This window comes from Ahaetulla prasina, chromosome 2 (genome assembly GCF_028640845.1).
Source record: "Ahaetulla prasina isolate Xishuangbanna chromosome 2, ASM2864084v1, whole genome shotgun sequence".
Taxonomy (NCBI): Eukaryota; Metazoa; Chordata; class Lepidosauria; order Squamata; family Colubridae; genus Ahaetulla; species Ahaetulla prasina.
Genome location: NC_080540.1, coordinates 198,115,612 through 198,142,700, shown reverse-complemented (window position 1 = coordinate 198,142,700; position 27,089 = coordinate 198,115,612). Strand labels below are relative to the sequence as shown.

The 27,089-nt window shown below is 39.4% G+C and overlaps 1 protein-coding gene and 1 long non-coding RNA gene across 3 annotated transcripts in view; one reads left to right on the top strand and one right to left on the bottom strand.

The window, feature by feature from the left end:
• The window catches only part of LOC131190923 (uncharacterized), a 112,889-nt gene that overhangs the window by 28,271 nt on the left and 57,529 nt on the right, over window positions 1-27,089 (bottom strand). The window contains exon 3 of one of the 2 annotated variants that reach the window (XR_009153364.1): window positions 10,371-12,100. The exons of the other annotated variant lie outside the window; for it this stretch is intronic. This is a non-coding gene — a long non-coding RNA (uncharacterized LOC131190923). Of the gene's footprint in view, window positions 1-10,370; window positions 12,101-27,089 lie in introns of those variants that run through there. 2 annotated transcript variants of the gene reach the window in all.
• The window catches only part of SHB (SH2 domain containing adaptor protein B), a 177,295-nt gene that overhangs the window by 100,884 nt on the left and 49,322 nt on the right, over window positions 1-27,089 (top strand). The window contains exons 3-5 of the mRNA XM_058168472.1: window positions 5,882-6,097; window positions 25,260-25,434; window positions 25,663-25,782. Coding sequence (XP_058024455.1) covers window positions 5,882-6,097; window positions 25,260-25,434; window positions 25,663-25,782 — 511 coding nt within the window. The remainder of the gene's footprint in view (window positions 1-5,881; window positions 6,098-25,259; window positions 25,435-25,662; window positions 25,783-27,089) is intronic.

Sequence of the window (27,089 nt, the reverse complement as noted above, 5' to 3'; positions counted from 1 at the left end):
ACTCTTCAAATAACTTCTCTGTCAGGGAGTTAAAATCATCTTACAAACGAATGCCAGCCCTCCTGCTTTCGATTCTTTCCGTGTTGACAATTTATCAGTAATCCTCTTCAGTCACGGAGATGGACGCTGCGTTTTGCTCTGCTTTTGCAGAGGCGTTCTGGATTCTGGAGCTTTTTTTGAACTATAGAAGGAAATCATTCTGGGGCTTTTCTTGGGGGCTCTACTTCAGTTCAAATGCTCATCTCCCCCTCCTTGCCCAAGGACAGAGATTTACGAGCTGTTGACAGCAGATTAGCGCTGTCTAAACAGCTCTCACAGAATCACAAAGAACGGGCGGACTGAGATTGTCCGCCATTTAGCGCAGCGGCGCCACCCGGAAGCTATAGATGCATTTCTTAACAATGTCTATTGAGATCAATGCATTTTGGAGTCTTGCTCAAGATTGAATCAGGGTTGTTTTAATTCCCATCCCAGAAAATACAGGTTCTTTAATAGCCAGTTCTGTAGAGCTATGCATCAAAGAAGGGGTTATTAATTATTAGTAAAATAGTGGTCATTATCAATGAGCAGGATTTACATAGCATATATTTATTATATTATATAGTACTGCTATCGTATTTTTATCCTGCTTTTTTTATCTCAAGGTAGCGAAGATGTCTAATATTCCTGCGTCCTATTTTCCTCATAAAAATAACCCTGTGAGGTGTTTTGGACTGAGAGGCAGTCACCTAGCCAGCTTTCATGCCAAAAGAAGGCCTAAAATTGATTGTCTGGTAGTTTCTAGGGCATCCCGTTGAACACCCAACCAACTTGCAGAAATACTACATTCAACTCTACAGTGTATCATACAACATAGAATCATTCTATGACAATAAGGGTTTGCTCTATTTCAGTGGCAGTCATTTGCTGCCACTGGAGAATTAGATGCAGAATAACAGAGTTGGAAGGGACCTTGGTCTTCTAGTCCAACCCCTGCTCAAGCAGAAAAACCTATAACATTTCATACGAACGGTTGTCCAATCTCTTCTTAAAAAGCTCCAGTGTTGGTACTTACCTCCAGTAATAGATACAATAGATACAAACTTAAGGTAAACCGCATCAAACTCCATTGCAGAAAATATGACTTCAGCAACAGAGTGGAGGGTGTCTTTCCGGCCGCCTTGAAAGAGGCGGTGGTGAGGCCCCTCCTCAAGAAGCCTTCCCTGGACCCGGCTGTTTTAGGTAATTATCGTCCGGTCTCCAACCTTCGCTTCGCGGCGAAGGTTGTTGAGAGTATGGTGGCATATCAGTTTCCCTTACACCTGGATGAAACTGTCTATCTAGACCCGTTCCAGTCCGGTTTCCGGCCCGGTTACAGCACGGAGACGGCTTTGGTCGCGTTGGTGGATGATCTCTGGAGGGCCAGGGATAGGGGTTGTTCCTCTGCCCTGGTCCTATTAGACCTCTCAGCGGCTTTCGATACCATCGACCATGGTATCCTGCTGCGCCGGTTGGAGGGATTGGGAGTGGGAGGCACCGTTTATCGGTGGTTCTCCTCCTATTTCTCCGACCGGTCGCAGTCGGTGTTGACAGGGGGGCAGAGGTCGGCCCCAAGGCCCCTCACTTGTGGGGTGCCGCAGGGATCGATCCTCTCGCCCCTTCTGTTCAACATCTACATGAAGCCGCTGGGTGAGATCATCAGTGGGTTCGGTGTGAGGTACCAGCTGTGCGGATGACACCCAGCTGTACTTTTCCACACCGGCCCACCCCAACGAAGCTAGCGAAATGCTGTCCCGGTGCCTGGAGGCCGTACGGGTCTGGATGGGGAGAAACAGGCTCAAGCTCAATCCCTCCAAGACAGAGTGGCTGTGGATGCCGGCATCCCGGTACAGTCAGCTAAATCCGCGGCTGACCATCGGTGGCGAGTCATTGGCCCCGATGGAGAGGGTGCGCAACAGCGTCCTCCTGGATGAGCGGCTGTCTCTAGAAGATCATTTGACGGCCGTCTCCAGGAGAGCGTTCTACCAGGTTCGCCTGGTGCGCCAGTTCGCCTTTCTGGACCGGGAGGCCCTTTGCACGGTCACTCACGCCCTTGTGACGTCTCGCCTGGATTACTGCAACGCTCTCTACATGGGGCTTCCCTTGAAGGGCATCCGGAGGCTGCAGTTAGTTCAGAATGCGGCTGCGCGGGTGATAGAGGAGCCCTCGTGGCTCCCGCATAACACCCATCCTGCGCAGGCTGCACTGGCTACCTGTGGCCTTCCGGTGCGCTTCAAGGTTTTGGTGACCACCTTTAAAGCGCTCCATGGCATAGGGCCGGGTTATCTGGGACCGCCTACTGCGACCAGATACCTCTCACCGACCCGTGCGCTCTCACAGAGGGACTCCTCAGGGTGCCGTCAGCTAGGCAGTGTCGTTTGGCGGCGCCCAGGAAGGGCCTTCTCTGTGGGGCTCCCACCCTCTGGAGCGAACTCCCCAGGACTCCGTCAACTTCCTGACCTTCGAACCTTCCGTCGCGAGCTCAAGACACATTTATTCATCTGTGCAGGACTGGCTTAGATTTTTAAATTTAGAGGGGTTTTAAATTGATTTTAATATTTATATTTTATATTTATATTTCTATTTTTAATAATTCGGGCGCTAGAATAAGTTTTTTAAGGATTATTTTAATTTGTATATTGATATTGATGTTTTATATGCCTGTGAACCGCCCTGAGTCCTTTGGGAGATAGGGCGGTATATAAATTCGAATAATAAATAAATAAAAATAAATACTACCTGACTCGGTGGTTTCATCCCAAAATCCACAAAATTTTAACCTTAGACTGGCTACTGTTGACCTCACCCCATTCCTAAGAGGTCTATAAGGGGCGTGCATAAGAGCACCAGGGTGCCTACTGTCCCTGTCCTAATGTTCCCTTTAATTTTATTCATTTTATGTATTCAATTCATGCTTATATATATTATCTAATACGTATTCGACAAATAAATAAATAAAAATATACCCAGAAATAAAATATGGTGGTAGGAATGAAAGCAAAACACTCATATTGTCCTGCTGTTCTAAGAACATGAGAAGAACAACAACAACAAAAAGTCTCTAATTGACTAAACAAAAGATGATCAAATTCTTGTCTATATTTTCTATGTTCCCATAGTGGCCAGTCATAGTGGTCAGCCTTTGTAAGCTAGATATATGTATATTACAGCTCACATTTCACACATATGTTATTGAGAGGCTTCTGATTCTAAAGAAATTCCATCTGTTACTAAGCTTTATTTCCTGCCATCTCGGGATTTTTCCATTGAAAATAGTCTAAATTGGCAATTGTCACATCAAATGGAATTTTGAAGCTCAACTTGATCCTTTGAAGAGGGACAATCCTGAATCTGCCACTCTTAAATTGTTCGCCTCAGCCAAGTTAAAATGTCTCCATGTCTAAGTGTTTCATACCATGCATAATTTCAAAATATCTCAACAGTATTGGGATTCCTTTTCTAAGCTAAAACAATTTACTGCAAAGATATGTTTTGCCAGGGGAGGGTGGGGGGGAATATACATACTTGGAATATCACAATTGTGAGTAATCTTTCCTCATGGGTGGCTACCAACCTTGCTTCAGGGAGCAGGGACACCACCAAACACCTTGAACTTTTGAATTACAGGGGTAAGCAGAGACCCAGATGGTCTGTCTACCAAGATACTTTTCTGACACCACAGTTTGTGCCAGGGGAAGTTTCCTGCCATTCTTTTTTAGCAGCTCCACATGGTGTATTTCAGTACTCATGAGGTTTAATATTCAAGTATAAAAGTTTCTGGGCATTTGAATGGCATGACTCAGATGTTTCCGGAAAAGGAAAGAGAGGATGCTGTTAGTTATTACCATCAGTGACTCATTTAGTAGAAAAGCTGGATGAGGACACACCTGTAAATAGCACCTCTTCAAGAATTTCAAGATCTAGTTCCGGAATATTTAACTTTCACCATTGAAATTCTCCAGATATCCTTGGACAAAGGATCCTTGCATATTGCTAACGTAACTCCCTCATAACAATGTTAAGATAAAATAAGATATACCCAAGAATGGTGCTGTGATCTCCTGGAGGGAAAGGCAACATGGAAATGTATAGTATCAGTCACATCATATCTATGGGCCAAGGTTTAATAGACAAGTAAATTTGGGTAGGTAATCGTCAGGCAAGAAGGGGCTGATCTGGACATCCCAGTTTAATTACCTTCACTAGCAAGTTACTTTTTATTTAATACTTAGAGGTAAAATCCATTTATAATTGCCAGACTCAGCTTGCACTAATACGCATGATTTTACAGACTTTTTTCATTATAATTAAGAGATCGAAAGATAATATTAATAATCACAAATGCCAAGCTTTGTGATGTAATCTTCAAACAGAATTTGAAGTAGCTTCTAAAAAGCCCTTTTGTTCACAATATTCATTTGATTTGCTCTAGCCACCCCATTCCCATCTCTCCAAGGAATATTTCCCATGGTGTTACAATCTGGAAAGCTAGGGCCCCTAGTAAGTTGGGTAACCACACGTTGTAATTTCATGAGCATACCAAGGTGCATTTTAAAGCTTAGAGCAACAGTAGCAACTGCATGATAAATTTCATGATAAAAAGTGCCCCAGTTCTGTTTAGATATTCTATACCAGGCAAAGCTGTCAAAGTCCATCATGTTAACATAGTGCTTGGAGCATAGCTTATAAAAGGGAAGGTGTCTTTTGATATCACTTTCAGGGAAACCCTTTACACCTATTGAATACAATTAAAATTCAAAACAACTTAAAGGTGCTTTGATATCTGTATATTTAGACCAGCTCTATGCAGATACAGCTTATTGCCATTGTTCTTCTGTTTTTCTTTAACTATGGCATTATGACAACTAGCAAGCTTCATGACCTGTATTAGATTTGTTGGGTAGCAAATTATGTGAGCTTTTTGTGAAGCAGCCTTCCCCTACCAGACTCCAGAAAACTTAGTGGAAAATTTTAGCATTGTTTACCATCACATTTAGATGCTGCCACATTGGAGGAGATGTGTTAAGCCAGGAAGCTGAAGCTTCACCAGCTCAGAGGCTAGCCTCCGACTGTGTATGTGCATAAGAGGGCAAGATTCTTTTAGGCCGTTTCAAGAGTTTTAAGGGATAATAGGTATACTTTAAATTTATGAAAGACTTAAGAAACTTATAGGAGGTGAAAACTTATAGGAGGTGACCTTTAAAACGCGAGCTCAAGACTTTCTTTTTTCACCAAGCGGGGCTGGCCTGATTGATTTTAATATGGGGGGTTTTAGCGGGTTTTTAACAGGGTTTTAGTTTTTGAAAAAATTTAGCTAATATTTTAAGTATACAGCGGTTGAATTAGATTTTTAAACTTGTTATAGTATTTTAATTTGTTTTGGATTTTTGTTGTTTTATTTGCTGTACACCGCCCTGAGTCTTCGGAGAAGGGCGGTATAAAAATATATATGAATGAATGAATGAATGAATAAATAAATAAAAGGTCAGCCCAGCCGTTCTGTGGATTCAAGGTCTGTCATAAAGAATTCTCTTGATTCACATATAAGCCCTTGGCATGTCCTTTCTGCTCTAAAATCTTACTGAAATTATAGGAACCTATTTCCTATAGATTCTTAACTTTCCTGACATTTTGTTAGATTTATATTGCCATTTGGTAAACTGTTATCAGAGATTTTGTTCTGTTTCTTCTTTTTCCAATTTGAGAGAAGCTAAACATGGAAACCTTTTAGCAGCTTACATATCCACATTTTCCTTGTTGCTGTTAATGTAATGTTTATATTAAATTACACTACATAAACTTTTTTTCCTTGCCTGCTGATGCCAGCAGAAATATTAATCCAATTATTTTCCCATTCTGACAGAGTTACAGAGGCAAGACAGTGTGAAGCCCCAGCAAAAAGACATCCAGCTGTATGACACACCTTACGAACCTGAAGGCAACGGTGTGGAATCTGATTCAGAAAGTGCTGTGAGTCAACGCCTGAGAGAGAGCAAGTTGCCACAGGATGATGATAGGCCGGCAGATGAGTATGACCAGCCATGGGAATGGAATAAGGTCACCATTCCTGCTTTGGCAGGTGAGAGCCTCTGAAGGAAACCATTGCAGTTCTGCTTTGTGTCTCGCAGGATATATTAAAGTATGGAGTGTTGATGTTGTTTTTAGAACATAATAGAACGATTTTGTGATGTCTAGTGTATGTTATTGTGATCTAAGAAAAGCAAACAGAAAGCTGTTCAGAGGCAGCACGCTTCTGAACAATAGATAGGGGAAATTGTCAAGACTGGGTCAAAGCTACAGGCACAGTACACAAATTCACAGTGGAATTTGCATTAACCTACAGAGGACCACTAAAAGCCTTTTCTGGAAACAATCATAGCTCCATATCTGAATTCTTATCTCTTTTTTTTTTGTTGTTTACATTTATATCCCGCCCTTCTCCGAAGACTCAGGGCGGCTTACAGTGTATAAGGCAATAGTCTCATTCTATTTGTATATTTTTTACAAAGTCAACTTATTGCCCCCCCCAACAATCTGGGTCCTCATTTTACTTACCTTATAAAGGATGGAAGGCTGAGTCAACCTTGGGCCGGGCTTGAACCTGCAGTAATTGCAGGCTACTGGGTTCTAATAACAGGCTTCGTAACAGCCTGAGCTATTCCGGCCCTTAATCTCAGCTTTGGTTTTAACTAGTAATATGGCTAGGGGGTCAGAAGATATAGGGGAACTGTGGTCTACTCAATTTGATAGGCAGTTTGTCAGAGTTAGTCATGGTAGGTACTGTAGATCTCACAATATGGCATTGGCACATAATATAACCAGTGGTGAGATTCAAATAATTTAACAACCAGTTCTCTGCCCTAATGACCAGCTGAGTAGGTGTGGCTTGGTGGTCATGTGACCGTGTGGGCGTGGCCAACTCAACATCACTCATGTTGATGGGCGCTTTGCCTTAGCTGTTACAATGTAATAAGAGTTAACCAGAGAGGCAGTTTCTGTAAGCGGGGCAATAAAGATTAGGCTAGAAACACTACCAGCATGTTTCTTTCCTGCCTTCCTTACAGGATTAGCCCTGTAAAGTGGAAAAAACAAAATAAGATTTCTTCCAACACCCGGTTCTCTGAACTGCTTAGAAAGTTAACAACCGGTTCTCCCGAATAGGTGTGAACTGGCTGAATCCCACCACTGAATATAACCATTTCTTCAAACAGATCTGTCAAAGTTTCAGAAGCTGAAAAAAAGGGAAAAGAGATCATAGATAGGAATTTGTCATGGGTGGATTTGTGGTTGCAGAAATAGTTACAGAACTAGTTACAGAAAAATCCAGTAACATTTGTTTACTATTTATTTTGCTGGAGCCAAAATAATGACGATTTTCAAAGTCTTAATGCCTGTTCCATATTTAACTTCACAGACACTTAAATTTTCATAAAAGATTGGATTTTTGATGGGAGTGACAGCCATAGAGGGAGTTTTTAATTTTCTCTTACCTGATGATACATTGGTCTTTGAAAGTGAATTAATCTGACAACCGAAAAGGCATAGTTTAGTATCAGTGATATATAGATTCAGATTATAGATGAGGTTGCTACACAGTCATTTGGGAGATTGTTCAACACACCTTCGTTGTCTTGAAATGCATGTAAAGTAGGAAATTGAAATTATATCAGCTGAAAAAAATGAGCATTAGATGAAATTTCAGGACCTGTTTTTAAAATTGTTTTTAATCGCATTGCAAAAGTTACTTTGTCTTTCAGTATTTTGCCTATGAGGCTATTCTATTTAGTGAGGGAATTTCTCTTCTATCTCTTTCTCTCTCCTTCTCTTTCTCTCTGCTATTTTCTGAATATCTATATAGTTGTATCCAAAATACTAATACATGAATAGATTATAGCAGATAGGATTGTCCCTTAGATGTTCCCGGAGCTGCTACTGCAAACCCTCCATACCTTATAGAGATGCATACTTGCCCTTCCTCACTATGCCCTTCAGAATTGAATTTGAATCATTTTAAAACCCTCATTGCCTTTTAATTTCACATACTTTATTCTCCTACTAAAGCTTAACAACCTGATTGGCAGGAGGAACGAACTATCTTCCTAAATCATTGAGATGCAGGCCAGAGTTGTAGATGTGTCTGCTGTCTAAGGTATTGCCATTCTGTGTATAATAAGCCCTGAGGAGATGCTACTTCATTTCTTTTCACTTGAAATCAATGCGACGGTAACTCATAACTATATAACCAGATTCTGGAATGATTCCTTATTGTTAATTGAATTTCTGGTACAAGTGTGTTAAGGCAGTTGCTGTTAACAGAAGAGATTCCCTAACCAGCTTTCTGGGCAGAGGGTTGCATTTTGATGTTATGCTTAAATTGCTTGCAATTAATGAGGCAACATCTGCTTGTTAAAAAGTATTGTTCTGTACAACTGAGTGGAACTTTTAACCTGTGTGAAACTGCATTTGTAGAAGATAGATAGCATAGATATATCAATGGTGACTTTTTCTGTGTATGCTAATGCTTTCTACTGATTTTCTGCTTAGCTGAATATTCTAATTAGCAGTTTTGTTCATCCAGTACACGGATTAGAGTAAACAGGTATTTAGTGCTCAGGATTGTAGCCACAAAGGAGAAGCTGAACGCCTCGTGAAATATTGTAGATTTCTCCTCTAATTTTTTAAGATGTCATAAAGTCTTAAGAACGTTCTCATTTGGGGCAAGGGGACATATGTGCGCTGTGCTTAAAAGTTTGTGAATCGTTTTAGATTTTCAGTATTTGCATCAATATGACCTAAAAATGTGGCCTGTTCTCTACATAAAGAGAACCAAGTTAAATAAATGAGTCAAAACATTACAGTAGCTCTCGACTTACAGCCAGTCATTTAATGACCATTTGCAGTCAATACAGCATCAGAAGGGCTGCTTGAGTGCCTGTAAAGCACTTCCAACCATTATAAAACATCTTGCCACTCCCTCTGTCAGGCCTGGAAGCCATCTTTTGTATTAGGTCTTCAGACCTTTAGGTAATATGACAGTCTGGGACCTTAGCAACCTGTTTGTATTTACAACTGGTTGCCAAATGCTCTGCGATTATGGATTCTCCATTTGCAATATTCTCTGCTGGCTTCCCCAGAAAGTCAATAGGGAAGCTGGAGGAAAAGTTGCAAGCCAAGGGGACGTTGGATTTCAGCTCCATTCCCCCAGCATGACAAGGAATTTCCCCTCCCCTTCATGCAGGTAGAAGAAATCCTCCCACACACTAGAGGAACAGACCTCAAATCTGGTGAAAATCCTAGCGAACAGCAGTCTGCTGTCCCATTCAGAATTCTGGAATTGGCTGTTGTTTTCCCCTCCCCTCTGGAAAGTTCAGAAAAGTTTCACTCACTGAGGGAGTAGAAAACATATAGTGCACTAGAGGAACAGATCTCAGATCTGACAAAAATGCTAGTGAACATCAGTATTCATGCAAGTATTCAGTATTCATTCTCCCTTGTGGGGCAGGGTGAGGGTCCAGGTCTCCTAAGCATCATGGGAGGCTTTGTGCTCTCTCTTGGAGGTCCAGTTAACAATCCACACTGTTGCATAATGACAGCAACTGGAGAGCTAGGACTGCTGTCATTAAGCAAAGTAGTTACATGGCATTTCACTTAATGACTGCTTCGATCAGTGACCAAAATTCCCAGCCCAATTATGGTCACAAGTGGAGAATTTCTTGTAGGCTTCTTCATGAATATGAGGGAAATGATCCAAAGCTATATATTTGTGTGTTACAAAACTATGTGAATCTTTGCTTTCAGTAACAGGTGTACACATTTCCAATAGCTGTTGATTAGTTCTGCGCATTAGCTTGGAGGAATTTTAGCCCATTCCTCCAAACAGAACAGCTTCAAGGATGTTGAAACAAGGATGTTTCTCACACATTAGGTCCTTCCATCATATTTCTACAGGATTAAGGTCAAGAGTTCGATTTGGCCATTCCAAAACATTAGCTTTCTTCTAATTTATTTAATTTATGAAAATAAGTATTTGATAGTGATTAACCAGAATGTTGTTACTTAAACAAGGCAGATGATCACATCTGATCATCATCCACTTATCAAAATAAGGTAAAGGTAAAGGTTCCCCTCACACATACAGTAGGTGCTAGTCGTTCCCGACTCTAGGGGGTTGGCACTCATCTCTGTTTCAAAGCCAAAGAGCCAGCGCTGTCCAAAGACGTCTCCATGGTCATGTGGCTGGTATGACTAAACGCCAAAGGCTCACGGAACACTGTTACCTTCCCACCAAAGGTGGTCCCTATTTTTCTACTTGCATTTTTAGGTGCTTTTGAAACTGCTAGGTTGGCAGAAGCTGGGACAAGTAACGGGAGCTCTCCCCGTTACGTGCACTAGGGATTCGAACCACTGAACTGCCGACCTTTCTATCTACAAACTCAGCTTCTTAGTCACTGAGCCACTGCATCCCTTTTTAAAATACCTGACTCTTAATTTCTCTTTTAAATGGACTGATAATCCTGGAGGTTCACATATTTTTGCCACACATGGATACGTAGTTTCGGTTTATTTTCCTAAATAAATCAATGAATAAGTATAATGTTTTTGACTCATTTACTTAATTGGGTTCTCCTTATCGAAATATAGGGCTTGTGTGGAGAACAGATCATGTTTTAAGTTGTATTGATGCAGAAATACTGAAAATTAAAAAGGGTTCACAAACTTTTAAACACCACTATATTCAATTGCTTATAGTTAAGCCTTCTCCAACCTGCGTCTCAGCATGGCTATTTGGAAGACTGACAAGAGTTTGACGTTATTTTATTGTCAGTGGAGGCCCAAAACTTTTTAAAACTTGAAAATGACATCCTAACTGTCATCACTATTAACATTAAACAGTCTTGTTCATTTAAATTCCTTCCTTCTTTCTTTTATTCCTCCCTTCCTGTTTCGGGCAATGTGAACTAGATTGCTCCATTCTGCTGCATGACTAGGCCTGTTCTATTATTTAAAAATGAAAAGCTCTGAGCACCATTTTACTAATTAAATTATTTCTAACCAGACCTATTACTTTAATATTTCATGTCTTTTTCCATTTTAAATTATACAGTACCGCAACATTACTTCTCAGGATATTACTATAAAACTATCAAATATATCTCTATGTTCTGAACAACCTGCTGTCAAGTCAAGGTTAAACATCAAAATTGCAAAGCAAGAGTACCAACGTTTAGCATCTGAAACAAAATAACCATCAGATTGATTCTCTTAGAGAAGAAAAAATAAATTTTACTCAAATAATTCTGGTTTTATTCCAGAAAAAATAATCTTAGAAAAATAAAAAGATAAAAACCATTACAACTTTAAAGTTCAGAGACTTCTAGAGAAGCAGTGGTGTAATCTTATGAATTATAATGTACTATTCTGACTGCAAGATCGACTCTACCGTGAGGTGCAAAAATTAGGGAAAGAAGTGCATGCCACTTTAAGCTGAAATGTGGGATCAGTCATATATGTATCATAAGTTATCATAAAATAATATAGTTTAGATCCTGTTCTAAGATACATGAACAACATAGAAATGTTTATGAAACTGAAAACTTTCCATTTATTAAAGAAAATAGTATGTCTTAAGACATGAATTTAGCAGGAATTGTTTGTTTGTTTGTTTGGTTGGTTGGTTGGTTGGTTCATTGATTGATTGACTGATTATGTGCAATCAAGTCATTTTTGACTCCTGGCATCCAAATAGATAGAGTTTCTCTATGATGAAAATGATTGCCACTAGAAGTCTATCCACCTTGCTGCTGGTAGTTGTCTTCTACCTCTCTTTCTTTCCATCTTTCCCAGCATTAAAATCTTCTAAGTCAATTAAGTTTTGTATAATGTGCCTGGAGTAGAATAATTTGAGCTTGATAACTGAACAGGAATAGCCTGCCTCAAACGATCTTGGATTATTGGAGCATGTAAGGAAATAGTGATGTATTTCTGTGACAGAAACTTGTCTCAATTTGGGTTTGAAGCGTTGAAATTTCCGCTGCTGAGAATTATTCAAATCCGACATCGTATGAAATTATTGGTTCAGCATCTAAATGCAACAGAAAAAGCACAGTCACAATTGGTTTATTGCTTAATAGGAAGAATAAAATGCACCATGTGGTGCTCCTTTTTTCATGAATTAGGTAAAACTTAAGTCTAACCAACACTTACAGAGCTAAAGCCAACAATGTGTCTTTATTGCTTTGCAGCCTGTACTTACAATTGGATGTATTACTAGAGGTTTCTTATTTTTTCTTAAAGCCATTTTTATATTAAATACCTTAAAGATAAAAGGGACACGGTGGCTCAGGGTCTAGGACGTTGAGCTTGTCGATCGAAAGGTCGGCAGCTCAGCGTTTCGAATCCCTAGTGCTGCCGTGTAACGGGGTAAGCTCCCGTTACTTGTCCCAGCTTCTGCCAACCTAGCAGTTTCGAAAGCACATAAAAATGCAAGTAGAAAAAATAGGGACCACTTTTGGTGGGAAGGTAACAGCGTTCCGTGCGCCTTTGGCGTTGAGTCATGCCAGCCACGTGACCACAGAGACGTCTTCGGACAGCACTGGCTCTTCGGCTTTGAAACGGAGATGAGCACCGCCCCCTAGAGTCGGCAACGACTAGCACATATGTGCGAGGGAAACCTTTACCTTTTACCTTAAAGATCTTTGTACTCAGTTGCTTCCGTTGGTAGCATGAACCTGGATCGATTTCTGTTTAAATTCAGCATATCTGGTTTAATCATATATGCTAAACATAATACCTGCAGAATGTGGCAGTTCTTCATCTAGAACAGTGGTAGTCAACCTGGTCCCTACCGCCCACTAGTGGGTGTTCCAGCTTTCATGGGGGGCGGTAGTGGTTTTGTCCAATACTGAAGCACTTTCCTTTTTTTTAATTTAATTGACTTTTTAAAAAATGTTCATAGCATTATTTAAAAACATTTTCAGTAGGTTTTCATAACATTCCCCGTGATAATTTAAATTTCTGAAAATATACTATTTGTATCACTCACACATAAGTTTAGTTCATGTTACGTAAGTGAAACTAAATGGCACTATAGTGCGACCACAAACAAAAGAGCCTCATCTCAGAATAGCTCGCGCATCTCCCCCCACACCACCCAGCTATAACAGACAAGCAGAACTGGTAGCCAGCACCCCCCCCTCCAAAACCCAATCCACGATGCACAAGAGGCATGCGCAGACGATGATATACAAGGCATTACTGTGGAACCGGTGGGCGGTTAGAAAAGTTTACTACTAATAGAGATACAAAAGTAGGCAGTAGGTATAAAAAGGTCAACTACCCCTGATCTAGAATGAAAAAAAAATATATGGGCTTGCTTCATTTATATTTGCTTGATAGAAGGATTATTTAGTTTATAAGGTTCTTGGATAGAAAACAGATCCTACTTTAGTAGAAACAGTATAAGTTTATATAGAAAACAGATACTACTTTGCAGAAACAGAATAAGTTTATAATAATGCTTGCTAGAAAACTTTTATGGGAACTCAAGCTAGGCAGCCAAATGTATTGGATCCATAGATAATGCCATCTATTGCACATAGATAAGCTTTTGCTACTATATTGTCTCATGAGCAGATATTTTTAATTTGTCCAAGCAATTGTTGAGCCTTGCTTTCTATAATTAGGAGATGCTAAAAATTGAGGCTTTTTGGATTGGAGAGCCAGTTGGAGATGATCCTACTGCTATGGGATATCTAGTCTATGACGTTCAGTTTTCCGGAATCTGGTGTTTTCCAGTTGAACTAGAATTTAGTTCTCCAATCTTTGTATCTTTAGAAGTATTCTACTAGTTGAGGCTGGAAACTGAACATTGGACTAATTGTCTCTAGTTCAAAAGAAGCTTTATTTATACAAAAAAAAAAACACCTAACGTAAAGACTATGTTATTCAAAATTTTATAGGAAATCCATGATGGCTGTTAATTCTGAGAATTGCAGCACTAAGATATTTGGAATGTGCCAGTTAGGAAAAGATTGAACAAGAGGTCTGGATCTTGAATCCTAGTTCAGGAATATATAAATTCATTTTTAAAAAAGAAATAGCTTTATTGTAAAAATAAAAAACATAAAACTATAATATGATGTTTTCATTCTTTAGTAATCACTGACCATAGTTCTGCAAACTAAGAAAATAAATAGTTTTTATTTTAAGTAAAATTATAAGTGGATTATCCTGATGATCTTTTACTGGCTGTGAACCGCCCTGAGTCCTTCAGGAGAAGGGCGGCATACAAATATAATAAATCAATAAATCAATAAATCAATAAATCAAGGCATGACAATTTTTACAAGCTGTATAAAGATTGTTGTCATATTCAAGAAATCATACTGATAATGGTAACTGTATATAAAAATTCAGAATTGTCTCAGTACTTTACCTAGTAACAATGTTAAGAAATGGGCTCTTGAATCCTTATAGAAGGTGCAGTATAGTAGGTCAGAGGCTGTGGATTCAATTGGGTCCTTCCCAAGGGCGCAGCCTTAGTCATAAAAAATTTATAAAAAATTTCCTTCAGGCACAGCTGTTGGAAACACATTTAAACGTGCTAATGTTGTTCAAGCTCTTTAGAGGTTGGCAACGGTTATTTGATTTAAATATCTTGGCAGACTGAAAAGAGGGACTTGTCTGCTCAGAAAACACATTCCCGGCAAGGTCCAACTGACCAGTTGTATTGCTTGAGTGCACTTAGTTAAAATCCACCATCAAAATAACCTATTTTGAGGACCCATATTATTCCAGTTTTTGCCAGGATGATTCTTGTCACATTGATTCCTAATTATCTACCATAATCAACAAATTTAGATTTCCTGAACATAAATTAATAACTTTAATTTATGCACCACAATCGATCCATGCACCTAGTAATGCAAAAGAGGAGCAAATATTACACTGTTTACAAAGATTCAGAGTCAGGATCCCAGTTATAAATCTCATGCTGCATCCCAAATTGTTCACCCCAATACTCAACCTAGTATCTCTGAACTGCAGGTGTCAAACTCACAGCGTCATGTTGCCATTACGTGATGTTTCGCGATGTTTTTCCCATTCGCAGAGCTGGGGTGGGCATGGCCTTACGTCACGCATCCTGCCCACAGGCCACCAGTTGAAATCCCTGCTTTAAACTGTCTCTAATGAGAACAAAAGAGCATGCCTTCATGTTAAGTGGAGGGTGCTGTTCCCAATACCACCTGCTGGAAATTGTGATTGATCCAAATAGTCTTAGAATGTTGACTGTCTTCCCATGGAACATCACAGAATGGAAGGCCAGGTCTAAACATTCAATCTACATGGATTGTATTACCACCTTTGATGCCTCATCTCTTTGGAGCCAATCCCAAATTAATTTATGAACCAAAGCAGAAGTCTACTCAAACAACTTCATACTTACCTTATAAGATGCCATTCAAGCACTTAAGCTGTGGAAATTGCTATCTGTCTCTTTCCACACATACCATAACTCTGGGTGTTAAGCAGTTGTGGGATCCTACTGGCTTAACAACCGGTTCAGTGATCACGCGCTCCTCAGCGCTAATCAGCTGTGAAGATATAGGTAAGTAAAGCGCACAAACGAGCGGGCCCAGCTGATCGTAGGAGTGAACCAGTTCACTCCCAGCTGATCATCGGAACTACCGGTTCACCCAAATCAGTCCGAACCAGTAGAATCCCACCCCTGGTGTTAAGTCCTCGCTTTATCCTTGTTCTGCTCAGTACATACAGAAGTGAATGCTAAATGTATTTACATGTATTTAGGCAATTATGCTACTTTGATTCAAAAAAACTAGAGATGTTCTAGTTTGGAGAAGCATAGCACTTTGGAGAAGCATAGGCAAAGCATATAAGTCTACAGCCAGCGTTCATATTCTGCCCACATAGGACGATTGAAGTGATTACATCCCAAATATGTGTTTAGTAGATAACCATGTTTTTCTCCTCTTGTTTAAAGCAGAAGCCAAATACTGACATTTCCCCACAAATCTTATAGAAATTACAATCTTTGGGAATGGTAGTGAATCTTTGAATCTTTGGAAATGGTAGTGCAGTGATATGAATTTAACTCAGGGTAAATGGATATTCAAAGAGAAGAATAGTGATTGTGACCTTTTTCTTTTCCATTTAAGTAGCAGGCATTCTTTTCACTTTTTAAAATTGGATATTGCAGTTTTTCTACTATTCCCTCAACATACTGAATTAAACTGAGGGCAAACATTATTGTAAAATCCATTATTTCAGTATGAAAAACCAAGAGTCTCGCTGTAAAAGTAGCATCTCCATACCCTTAGAAACCTTCTGTAGATAGGCAAGATGGGAGAGGTACATTTAATTTCATTCACTCATCCTTCCAAGTCCAGAAACCAAGCACTATTGCATAATGCATGTTAGAAATTTCATTATAAGTAGTTTCTAAAAAAATATGAAAAATTGTTTTTTTCATCGCAGTTGCCAGTTTATCTTTTTTAAACTGCTATTCTGTAGTTCGGTTGCAGTTTTCATTCTAATACATTATTATATTATAATAATATATTATATTATAATAATTTTATTATAAATAAAAAATAAAATTTGCAAACATAAAGATTCTTTGAAGTTAGTTTTTATTATTTTCTAGAGTTAGTGGATGCTTGAAAAGGGTGTGATGATGATTATATGCGATTTAGAGAGGATTTTTTTCTTCTTTTCATCTGGAGGGAATATATGACAAAATAGTGGTGTGACACTGAAATAGCTATCTCAATATTTAATATGTGATTGTTACAGTAGCAAAATACCTACAGCAAGAAGACAAATTCTCATACTGCAAACCCTTTTTGAATTGTAAATAATAAAATATGCAAAATCCTTTGGCCTTGCAGCTGTCCTTGTTTATGAGAGGAAGACAGAAGTAAGAAAATCATTGGATTAGATTAGAACAGGGATGTCAAACTTGATTTTATTGAGGGATGCATCAGGGTTGGTGGGTGTGGCCAGCTCAACGTCACTCATTGAGGCTCTGTTTTCAGCCACAACAACCTCCAGCACCCGCTGCCAGTGAAAACTGGGCGGCCCTCCCAAGCTCTGTTTTCGCTGGCAAAGGCACCGCAGGCCAGTCCTTCGCTGTTTCCAGGGCAGGCCCACAGGCCAGATTTAAGCACCCTGCGGGCCATATCAGCCTGCAGGCCTTGAGTTAGAACATAAGCTACCATTTTTGCCCTACCTGTATAACACTGTATCTCTCCCTGTTTCTTGACCCAATGGAAATTTCTCAGGAGAATCTCTAAAAACTGTTTTTGGTAGTCCATGTGGACATTTTTCTTAGAAATATTATTGAACTGCTTTACCACTGTCTTCTTGGGGGATTTTCTTTTAAATTTCCCAATCTATCCTACCCTTTGGGATTTTGTTTTGGTCTCTTATGCAAATAGTAACTAGATATGATTTTAGCCTAGTTTAGATTTTTTTCTGAGATCAGCCAAGATTTCAGGTTCTGTCTTTTGCAGTTCTGAGCAAAAAGCTAGCGTAGGAAATATTTAATATGTACTTTAATTTCATGTATGACAGTTTCATATAATATTTTGAAGTAATGTAAATGTTTGTATTATCAAACGTTCAAATATCATCAGGGATTGTAGCACAGCCTTTTTATAATTGGGAGAAAACATCAGTCAATTCAGATTTTGCCAAGAACATCAATATATGCATTTCTTACAGTAACCATTTAAGTGGTTAAGTAAAAAAGCATACATTTGTGCATTGTTATAAAAGCTATCCTTTCTTCTTCATTAATGTTTTGTTAAGAAAAAGCAGAAGGTGTAGCTCTCTGCTTCTTCCATGTCACTATTCTGCAGCTGATAGATTAGGTTTACTTTTCTGTAGCTGATGGCCTTGAGATGTATTCATTGGAGTGTATATTGGAAATGATGGGATTAGAAAACTCCCATCACTTTAGGAGATTCAATCCAATACTGCCTCCAGAGAGGAAAAGGCTGGAATGAAACAATAATGAGGAAAAAGCTACACAGATACACATACAAAAATGGTTTTGTCTCAATGAAGGAGTGTTCTTTATAATGAGGGAGAGAAAGAAAACTATACTATGGCTTACACACACACACACACACACACACCTCTATGTATATGTATGTATGAATATATGTATATCTTCTTGGTGGTAGTGGTTCTATACCTTTAAAGATTATAGAATGCACTTTTAGTTCTATTGCTAAATAACACTTTCATTTCAGAATGACAGCAGGACTGCCTGCTGCTACCGGTGGCCTCCCATCGACCAGTGTGCTCCCACAGAGAGGGCCTCCTCAGGGTGCCGTCGGCCAGACAATGTCGACTGGCGACCCCCAGGGGGAGGGCCTTCTCTGTGCGGGCTCCAGCCCTATGGAACGAGCTGTCTTCAGGGCTACGCCAACTCCCTGACCTCCGGATCTTTCAGCGCGAGCTGAAGACGTTTTTAGTCTATCGTATAGGACTGGCCTAATAGTTTTAATGGGGGTTTTACTGGTTTTATAGTTTTCAGCCAATTTCGTATTAGTCTTTTAAATTCATTTTTAATTTTTATACTCGTTGTTTTATCTGGCTGTAAACCGCCCTGAGTCCTTTGGGAGAAGGGCGGTATAAAAATTGGAACGAATGGATGAATGAATGAATGAATGAATGAATGAATGAATGAATGAATGAATGAATGAATGAATCTGTAGAAACCCCATACTGATTTTGGCAAGCTGAGATGTTTTCTGCTCTGAGCTGGTTATACTCATTTTGTGTGCCAGCTGGAGTATATTAGTAGTAGGCCATAAGATAACTGCTAGTTGGTAACAGTATATATTTTAATTAAACATCCTATGAGTTCAATACCCCCATAGGATGGCACATGTATCCATATAATTCACTCATTTTTCCTCTGACTGATCAGGCTCCCCTAAAGAAAATAATTTTGCTCCAGGACGTTCATTACATATGATAACCAGTGGTATCCTCAGCAAACTGCAGTGACACCAAAACAGTAATTCTTTTCACTCGTCGTCGTATAGATGTCACAATTAGCATACTTTTTTTCCTAGCATCTAACACAATATGAAAGTTACAACATTTGCACAATGTTACACAAATTTCATCATTTGCTCTCCTTGTCCTCCACTACAGATGGCCATGGATAGGAATATTCATTCTCTTCTGATACAGACACATTACAGTCAGTTATGAAAATTGTGTTTCATGGTGCATCTTTGCATGAGTCAGATGCTTTAAACTTGCTCTCTTCCAGACAGGAGACATACGATGAACAATAGCATGTTGAAACACAGCGAGCAGTATTTCTACGTACTCTAATACCATTTATAATATAAAAGTAGAACATCCTTTCAGTTTTAATTCAGGAGGTTGTTCCTTAGCAATCAAAAATCTGGAAGTGCTCTGGAATCATGCAACATTTAATGGATAGAGTTCTATGGTAAAATTACCATGTTAGGGAAATTTTAAATGCAATTATGTTTTTTAAACTGTGACTTCCTTATCATCTTCACACAGAGTTGACAAGAGTTCCTTGTCTGACTTCTCCAATTAAATGATTGCTTGCAGTGTTTAATTATGTACAGATTATTGTAAATGGATTGCTGTCTGCTAGCAGTGTAGGTAGTTTAATTATAGCAATATTTTTAAGGAATTATGCATATATCTCTCAACATTACAGAATATTGCTATTTTGCACAATAAATATTTACACTTTAATTCCACTTTGTGAACCATTTGAGCATATTTGCTTCTTGATTATAATTCTGTTTGTCTTAGAATAGTTTAAGTTGTATAGTTTAATTTCATAATGTCAGTTAATGTTATTCATTGCCACCTCACCTTAGAAGAGACTTCCTATGTGGATATTACATCAGTGTTAATGACCAGCACACAAGTCTATTTTTGGCATGGTCATAAGACAAAGTAAACTTGAACATGCAACTTGAACATTTATTTATTATAAATAAATACTTGAGTGAACAGAAACCGACACAACCTCCATATGGTACAATGCTAAATACATTTTTCTTCAAATCCTAATGTATAGCTGCTATCTATATTCATTAGTTTAGAGAATCAAATAAAAATGCTACACATAGCACTCTAACCTTTTCACTCAATTAAATGTTTATTACAATCATAATAAATGAGGTTCGGGTTAAAATTAAAAAGCATAATATTTCACTCAATGTTTTGCAATAGCTCCTTCAGCAGAAATAACAGCTTTCAAAGAGTTCAAATAGCCAACAAAGAGTCTTCCTATTCTTGCTCTTTGTATCTTTTCCCACGCTAGTTCTTGCAGAATTCTTAGGACTCAGAAATATTATTAGAATTTCTTGCATGCACTGTATGCTTGAAATCTCACAAATTCTAAATAACATTCAAGTCTGAGGACTCTGAAGACAATTGTAATACCTTTATATATATTTTTCCTATAAGTACTAAATGGTTTATTTGGAAGAATGTTTCAGGCTGTTGTCTTGCTGAAATATCAAACTTTTTTTTCAACTTCAGTTTCTTCAAGACTTCAGACATTAAATGCAAAGAACATGATGGTGTTTGGCTGAATCATTCTTCTATGCCCACAATATTTCCTATGTTTTGGCTGCCAAAGTATAATAGAGTAATCCTTATACTTAAAATGGTTGCCAAAGTATGCTTTTCCTCAAATGTTTTGCCCTTTTTTGCTCCCAACATTTCTTGTGTGGTTTGTAGCTGAATAGCTCAATTTTTGTTTCATCATTCCAAAGCATTTTGTTCCAAAACACTTCAAGTTTACCAGGGTTTCTTTTTACATACTTTAGACAATGTATTTTGTCATGAGATTAGAGAACTGACAAACTGTCCCATATGGACCATTATTGTATAAGCAACACCACAATGTTCCACTGTCAGCTAAACTTTTCAGCAGATTGTTTGAAGCGACCTCTGGGTTTGTTTTACAGATAAGACCATTCTAGCAGAGATCTTTCTTGATCTTTGAGATCTTCATTTGATTTCCACAGTTCGTTGTAACTTCCTTTTTTTTTTAAAGTATTCCTTGCCATTGAAATTGCTAGATGGAAGCATTTAGAGGTTTTATAGCCTCCTAAAATTTTGTAGGAGTGAATTATCTTCATTTTCAAATGCTTAAACAGCTATTTACGGGAGCCCACAGAAGGTAAAGGTAGACAGAACAGCAACTTTAACCGGAGTTAAAGCATGTGAACATTTTATTACCTATAGGATTGTCTTCACCTGGTTAATTGTAGGCTTAACAAGACTGTCATTTTTGTGGCCTTTATTTATAGTGTTACAATAATACAAAGATGATAACAATCACACAGCCTTGCCTAATGTCTATTTTTTTTAATCACTTTTTCTCATTTGCATGTTGGACCATGATTTTGGAAAGAGTGCAGAGAAAAGCAACAAAGTTTCTTAGGAGGCTGGAGCAGGGGTGAAATTCACTTACCTTCGCTACCAGTTCACAAATATGAGCGTGCACGCCTCCTCCACACATGCACAGAGCCTTCTGCACATGCACAGAGGGTCAAAAATGGGACGTGATGACATCTGGGTGGGTGGCCGGAGCCTACCGCCGCCAGTGCTACGAGTTCGCCTGAGCCAGATAGAACAGGCTGAATTTCCCCACTGGGCTGGAGGGTAAAATATGTATATGAAGAAAGGTTGCACAAATTGGGTATGGCTAGTCTAATGAAAAGAAAGACTAGGAGTGACATGATAGCAGTGTTCCAATATTTGAGGGATTGCCACCAAGAAGAGAGGGTCAGCCTATTCTCCAAAGATCAGCCTATTCTCCAAAGCACCAGAAGGCAAGACAAGAAACAATGAATGAAAACTAATCAAGGAGAGAAGCAACTTAGAGCTAAGAAGAAATTTCCCAACAGTGAGAACAATTAACCAGTGGAATGAAGTCATGGGTGCTCCATCATTGGAGGTTTTTAAGAAGAGACTGGACAGCCGCTTGTCTGAAATGGTATAGGGCCGTGATGGCAAACCTATGACATAAATGCCACAGGTGGCATGTGAAGCCATATCTGTGGGCATGCGAGCATTGCCCTAGCTCAGCTCCAGCACTCATGCACACACCGGCCAGCTGATATTTAGGCCTTCCAGGCCTACTGGAAATCAGGAAACAGGCTGTTCCCGGTCTCTGGAGGCCCTCTGGGGGTGGAGAATGCAGTTTTTGCCCTCCTCAGGCTCCTAGAAAGGCCTTCTGGTCCCACCTGTGGGCCCCTGTTTGCTAGGAAAGCCACACTTCTTGGTCCTGGGTTTGTTGGGTGCTTTCTTTGGTAATGAACTATGAAATCCAACTTTCAGATGATAGGAGAACTAGAACCGGGGCAATTCTAATCCTTTGTCACATGTATTTTTTATTGGACTTCCAGTGGGAAGGTGGTTGAGGAAAAAATATTCCATTAAACTCCCTGAAATAATAATAGACCAGGCTTACTTTGTTTATAGGCTTGCTTTGTTTATGTATCTTTACTTGGTATTCTGTAAATGGCAAGCTTTGCTTTGATAATAGACCACTTTATTAAAAAATCTGTGAAGTTGAATCAGAATTTATCCATTTAATCTTCAGTTGGGACTGGAAATTCCATTGCTAAACAACGAGATTGTTAAGTGACAAGTCATGTGACCACAATAGACTTACAGCCTCCCTTCCCTCACATTTATTATTGTGAATTGAGGTAACTCTTTTTGTATCTTCTTCCAAAATTAATCTTTGGAGTTCTTTGTCTTTCTTTTCTGAGAGAAAAGATGCTTAGTTGCTGGTGGATTCAAGTGATGCCCTCCAGGGGAGTTGGACTACAGTGATCAGAATTCCCAATGAGTTGAATAAATAATTCTAGGAATTGTAGTTCTTTCATATATAAAAGAGAGGTAGTTGGAGAAGGCTACACTAAGCTGAGTCCTATTATTTTCCTCGTATTGTGTGTTTTGAGTCAAATCAGACTTTATGCTGATCCATTTTACAAGGGTAGATGAGATGGAAGACCAGCATATAAAACATAAACAGAACAATGCACGATTACTTTCAATGTCTTGTTGGAAAGGACTGGTTGCTCCTGTCCCTACTTATTTATTTGAGTGTGTTCTGCCAGCATTATTCTGCCAGTGTATCACAGAATAAGGCAACTAGATGAGGCAGTATTTTTATAAGTGGCTTTGGGAGATAAGTACAGCCAGGAAATAGCGGCTCATGAAGGACAGTTGGAGGACTGGTTTTCTGACAGCTGATTAGTCTTTTGCAACCTGACATGATCTTGGTGTCTTGGGAATACATCTCCTAAAATTCCAAGCCAGCCTGCTATTATACGTGGACAGGTTATTGGGGAGGCTCCATGCCACGACATGTTTACTGGACCCGTGCCCTTCCTGGCTGGTACTGGCTACTCAGGAAGTGACACGAGGCTGGTTCCAGAGGATTATCAATGCTTCTTTGTTGGAGGGAGTTTTCCCCGCCGCCTTGAAAGAGGCGGTGGTGAGACCCCTCCTTAAGAAGCCTTCTCTGGACCCAGCTATTTTAAGTAACTATCGTCCGATCTCCAATCTTCGCTTTGTTGCGAAGGTTGTAGAGAGTGCCGTGGCTCGACAGCTACCCCAGTACCTGGATGAAGATGTCTATCTGGACCCGTTCCAGTCCGGTTTCCGACCCGGATACAGCACAGAGCGGCTTTGGTCGCATTGGTGGATGATCTCTGGAGGGCCAGGGACAGGTTATTCCTCTGCTCTGGTCCTGTTAGACCTCTCAGCGGCTTTTGATACCATCGACCATGGTATCCTGCTGCGCCGGTTGGAGGGATTGGGAGTGGGAGGCACCGTATATCGGTGGTTCTCCTCCTATCTCTCTGACCGGTCGCAGACGGTGTTGACGGGGGGGCAGAGGTCGGCCGCGGGGGGCCTCACTTGTGGGGTCCCGCAGGGTCGACCCTCTCCCCCCTGCTGTTCAACATCTATATGAAGCCGCTGGGTGAGATCATCAGTGGCTTTGGGGTGAGATACCAGCAGTACGCTGACGACACCCAGCTGTACTTTTCCACCCCGGGCCACCCCAATGAAGCTGTTGAAGTGCTGTCCCGGTGTTTGGAGGCCGTACGGGTCTGGATGGGGAGAAACAGGCTCAAGCTTAATCCCTCCAAGACGGAGTGGCTATGGATGCCGGCATCCCGATTCAGCCAGCTGCAACCGGCTGGCTGTTGAAGCAGTTATTGGCCCCAAAGGATAGGGTGCGCAACTTGGGTGTCCTCCTGGATGACCGGCTGTCGTTTGAAGATCATTTGACGGCCGTCTCCAGGAGGGCCTTCCACCAGGTTCGCCTGGTTCGCAGTTGCGCCTTCCTTGATCGGGATTCCTTATGCACAATTACTTTCAATGTCTTATTGGAAAGGACTGGTTGCTCCTGTCCCTACTTATTTATTTGAGTGTGTTCTGCCAGCATTATTCTGCCAGTGTATCACAGAATAAGGCAACTAGATGAGGCAGTATTTTTATAAGTGGCTTTGGGAGATAAGTACAGCCAGGAAATAGCGGCTCATGAAGGACAGTTGGAGGACTGGTTTTCTGACAGCTGATTAGTCTTTTGCAACCTGACATGATCTTGGTGTCTTGGGAATACATCTCCTAAAATTCCAAGCCAGCCTGCTATTATACTGAAATGAATAAATAAAACTATACTTTTAAAATGTTGCTTTGTTTCACTTGATGGAGGGAAGATCAGCAAGGAGTTCAGATTGGTTACACCTTAACATCTGAGATCAGATTGAGCCCAATCCCACTTGATCGTCCAGAAAACATTGAAAACCTGTTTTTTTCTACAAGCAGGGTGTTCATGAAGTTAATGAAGCCTGGGTGGATTGCTCTTACATTGAATTATATGACATGTTATGTTGTATTATGCTGTTATTGCTTTTACTCTCATCTTTTTGAGATTCCTTTTTGAGTTGTATGTTTTGAATGTCATGTTTTCATGGTTTCATATTGTGGCTTCTATTTAAATTTTGCTCAGAGTCACTGCAGTGAGAGCGGCAACCATATTAGAATAGCATATCATAGCACATAGTACAGTGTACAGTATACTTTTATTTGTTTTAACATTCATTGTTCTGTTCAATATTTAAAATGCTTTGGGTATTTGCTAATTTTGAGGTAATGGTTTGATTGAATATGTCTTACAGCCCAGTTCAACGGGGGAGAGATAAGGCAATCCTCACCTTCTCCATCTTCAAGTGATCGGCGCCGACAGCTTCGGGCACCTGGGGGAGGCTTCAAACCCATCAAACATGGTAGCCCAGAATTCTGTGGAATCTTGGGGGAGAGAGTGGATCCAACTATTCCACTGGAAAAACAGATGTAAGTTGCTGATACTTGGTGCAGGGAAACATAGGGCAGCAGAAACTGACATTAAAGTGTTATTGTGCACTCGTTGGGAGTTTGCAGGGCTGTGACCAGTACACATCTCTCAAAGTTGCTTTGCTTTGTCTTGCATATCATATAGTACAGTGGAATGTCTTTAAAAAAACCTCTTAAAACTCTAAAAGTGAATTTATTCTAAGTGTTAATTGCTTGTATTTTTTGTAGATGGTATCATGGAGCAATCAGTCGGACAGATGCAGAAAACCTCTTGCGCTTGTGTAAAGAATGTAGTTATCTAGTGAGGAACAGCCAAACAAGCAAGCATGACTATTCACTTTCTTTAAAGTAAGTATCCTTTAAACAAATTATAGGCACAGTGTTAAGCAGATTTGTAGGGTGCAGCACCAGCAGCTACCACACATTCCTTCATCTTGACATTAAAAGGGCTTCCTCAAGCCCCATAGGAATTTTAGAATTCCAGATGTCAGACTGGATTGTTTTGAGTGACACTTCTGAGGTTTGGTTTTAATGCTCCAGGGACAAACAGGGGGGGGGGGGTGTTTAGATTTGTTTTGTTTTTAGTTTTTATCTCTTCTTGTTGCTGATCAAAATGTTTCTGTTACACTTTTCTTCTTTCAAAATTTAATAAAGCGATTATTTTGTTTGTTTTTTCTCCTTTCCCTGCTTTGACAGATAACTTACATATACCCACAAAGCACAAAGAGTTTGCATTGCATTAAATACAATGAGTGAAAAGATTAGTTTTATTGACTGGTAAACTCCCATGTAAAATTTCCCCAAGTAAAGCAAGCAATGGAAATTGGAGTGGAATAGAAAAAAAATTTAAGGTTAGGGAGATATCATTGATTTATATTAAAAAGAATGAGGAAAAAATGTAAGTAATCATTTAAAAAACTAGTACAAGCATTTTTAGACTGCAATCATACATACATTTGCCTAAAATTAAATCCTATTAAATTGACTAAGATTTTCTTTCCAAATACATATGCAAAGGATCAGATTTTTAAATAGATACATAGATATAAATAAAATATAGGTACCCCGTTTCCCCCAAAATAAGACATCCCCTGATCATAAACCTAATCAGGCTTTTGAGCATAATGCTTATTTCAGGGGTCAAAAAAATATAAGAGAGGGTATTATTTTGGGGAAACACCGTATTTGTTTCTGCAGCCAATAATATCTATAAATATGAATTGGAATAATTGGAATACTTAAACATTCATTCCGTAAGATATCCAGAAACACTATGTGAGATGGCAGCTATGTAAATTAAAGAAGGAAATAAAATGAATGAATGCATGCATTATGATTTATAGTATTGAAAATGAACTATCCCCTTCAATTTATATTTTACTGAATGTTAGTCTACTAGACTCTAGACTAATACCAGTTTTATTCTTCCCATAGTCATGGAATTATTTCTTTCTAATTAACATCAAACCAAAGTTTGTTCAATAGTGATTTACATAAGCAATAAAAAGTAATATAATCAGATCACATTTAGAAAGTTATCCAAGTAGGAAAATTGTTTCAATCCAAAGATACATTATAATCACATGTTAATAATATCTATAAACTATAAACAGGTATTTGAGGAAAGGGAACAGTAACATTCCATTATCAATATT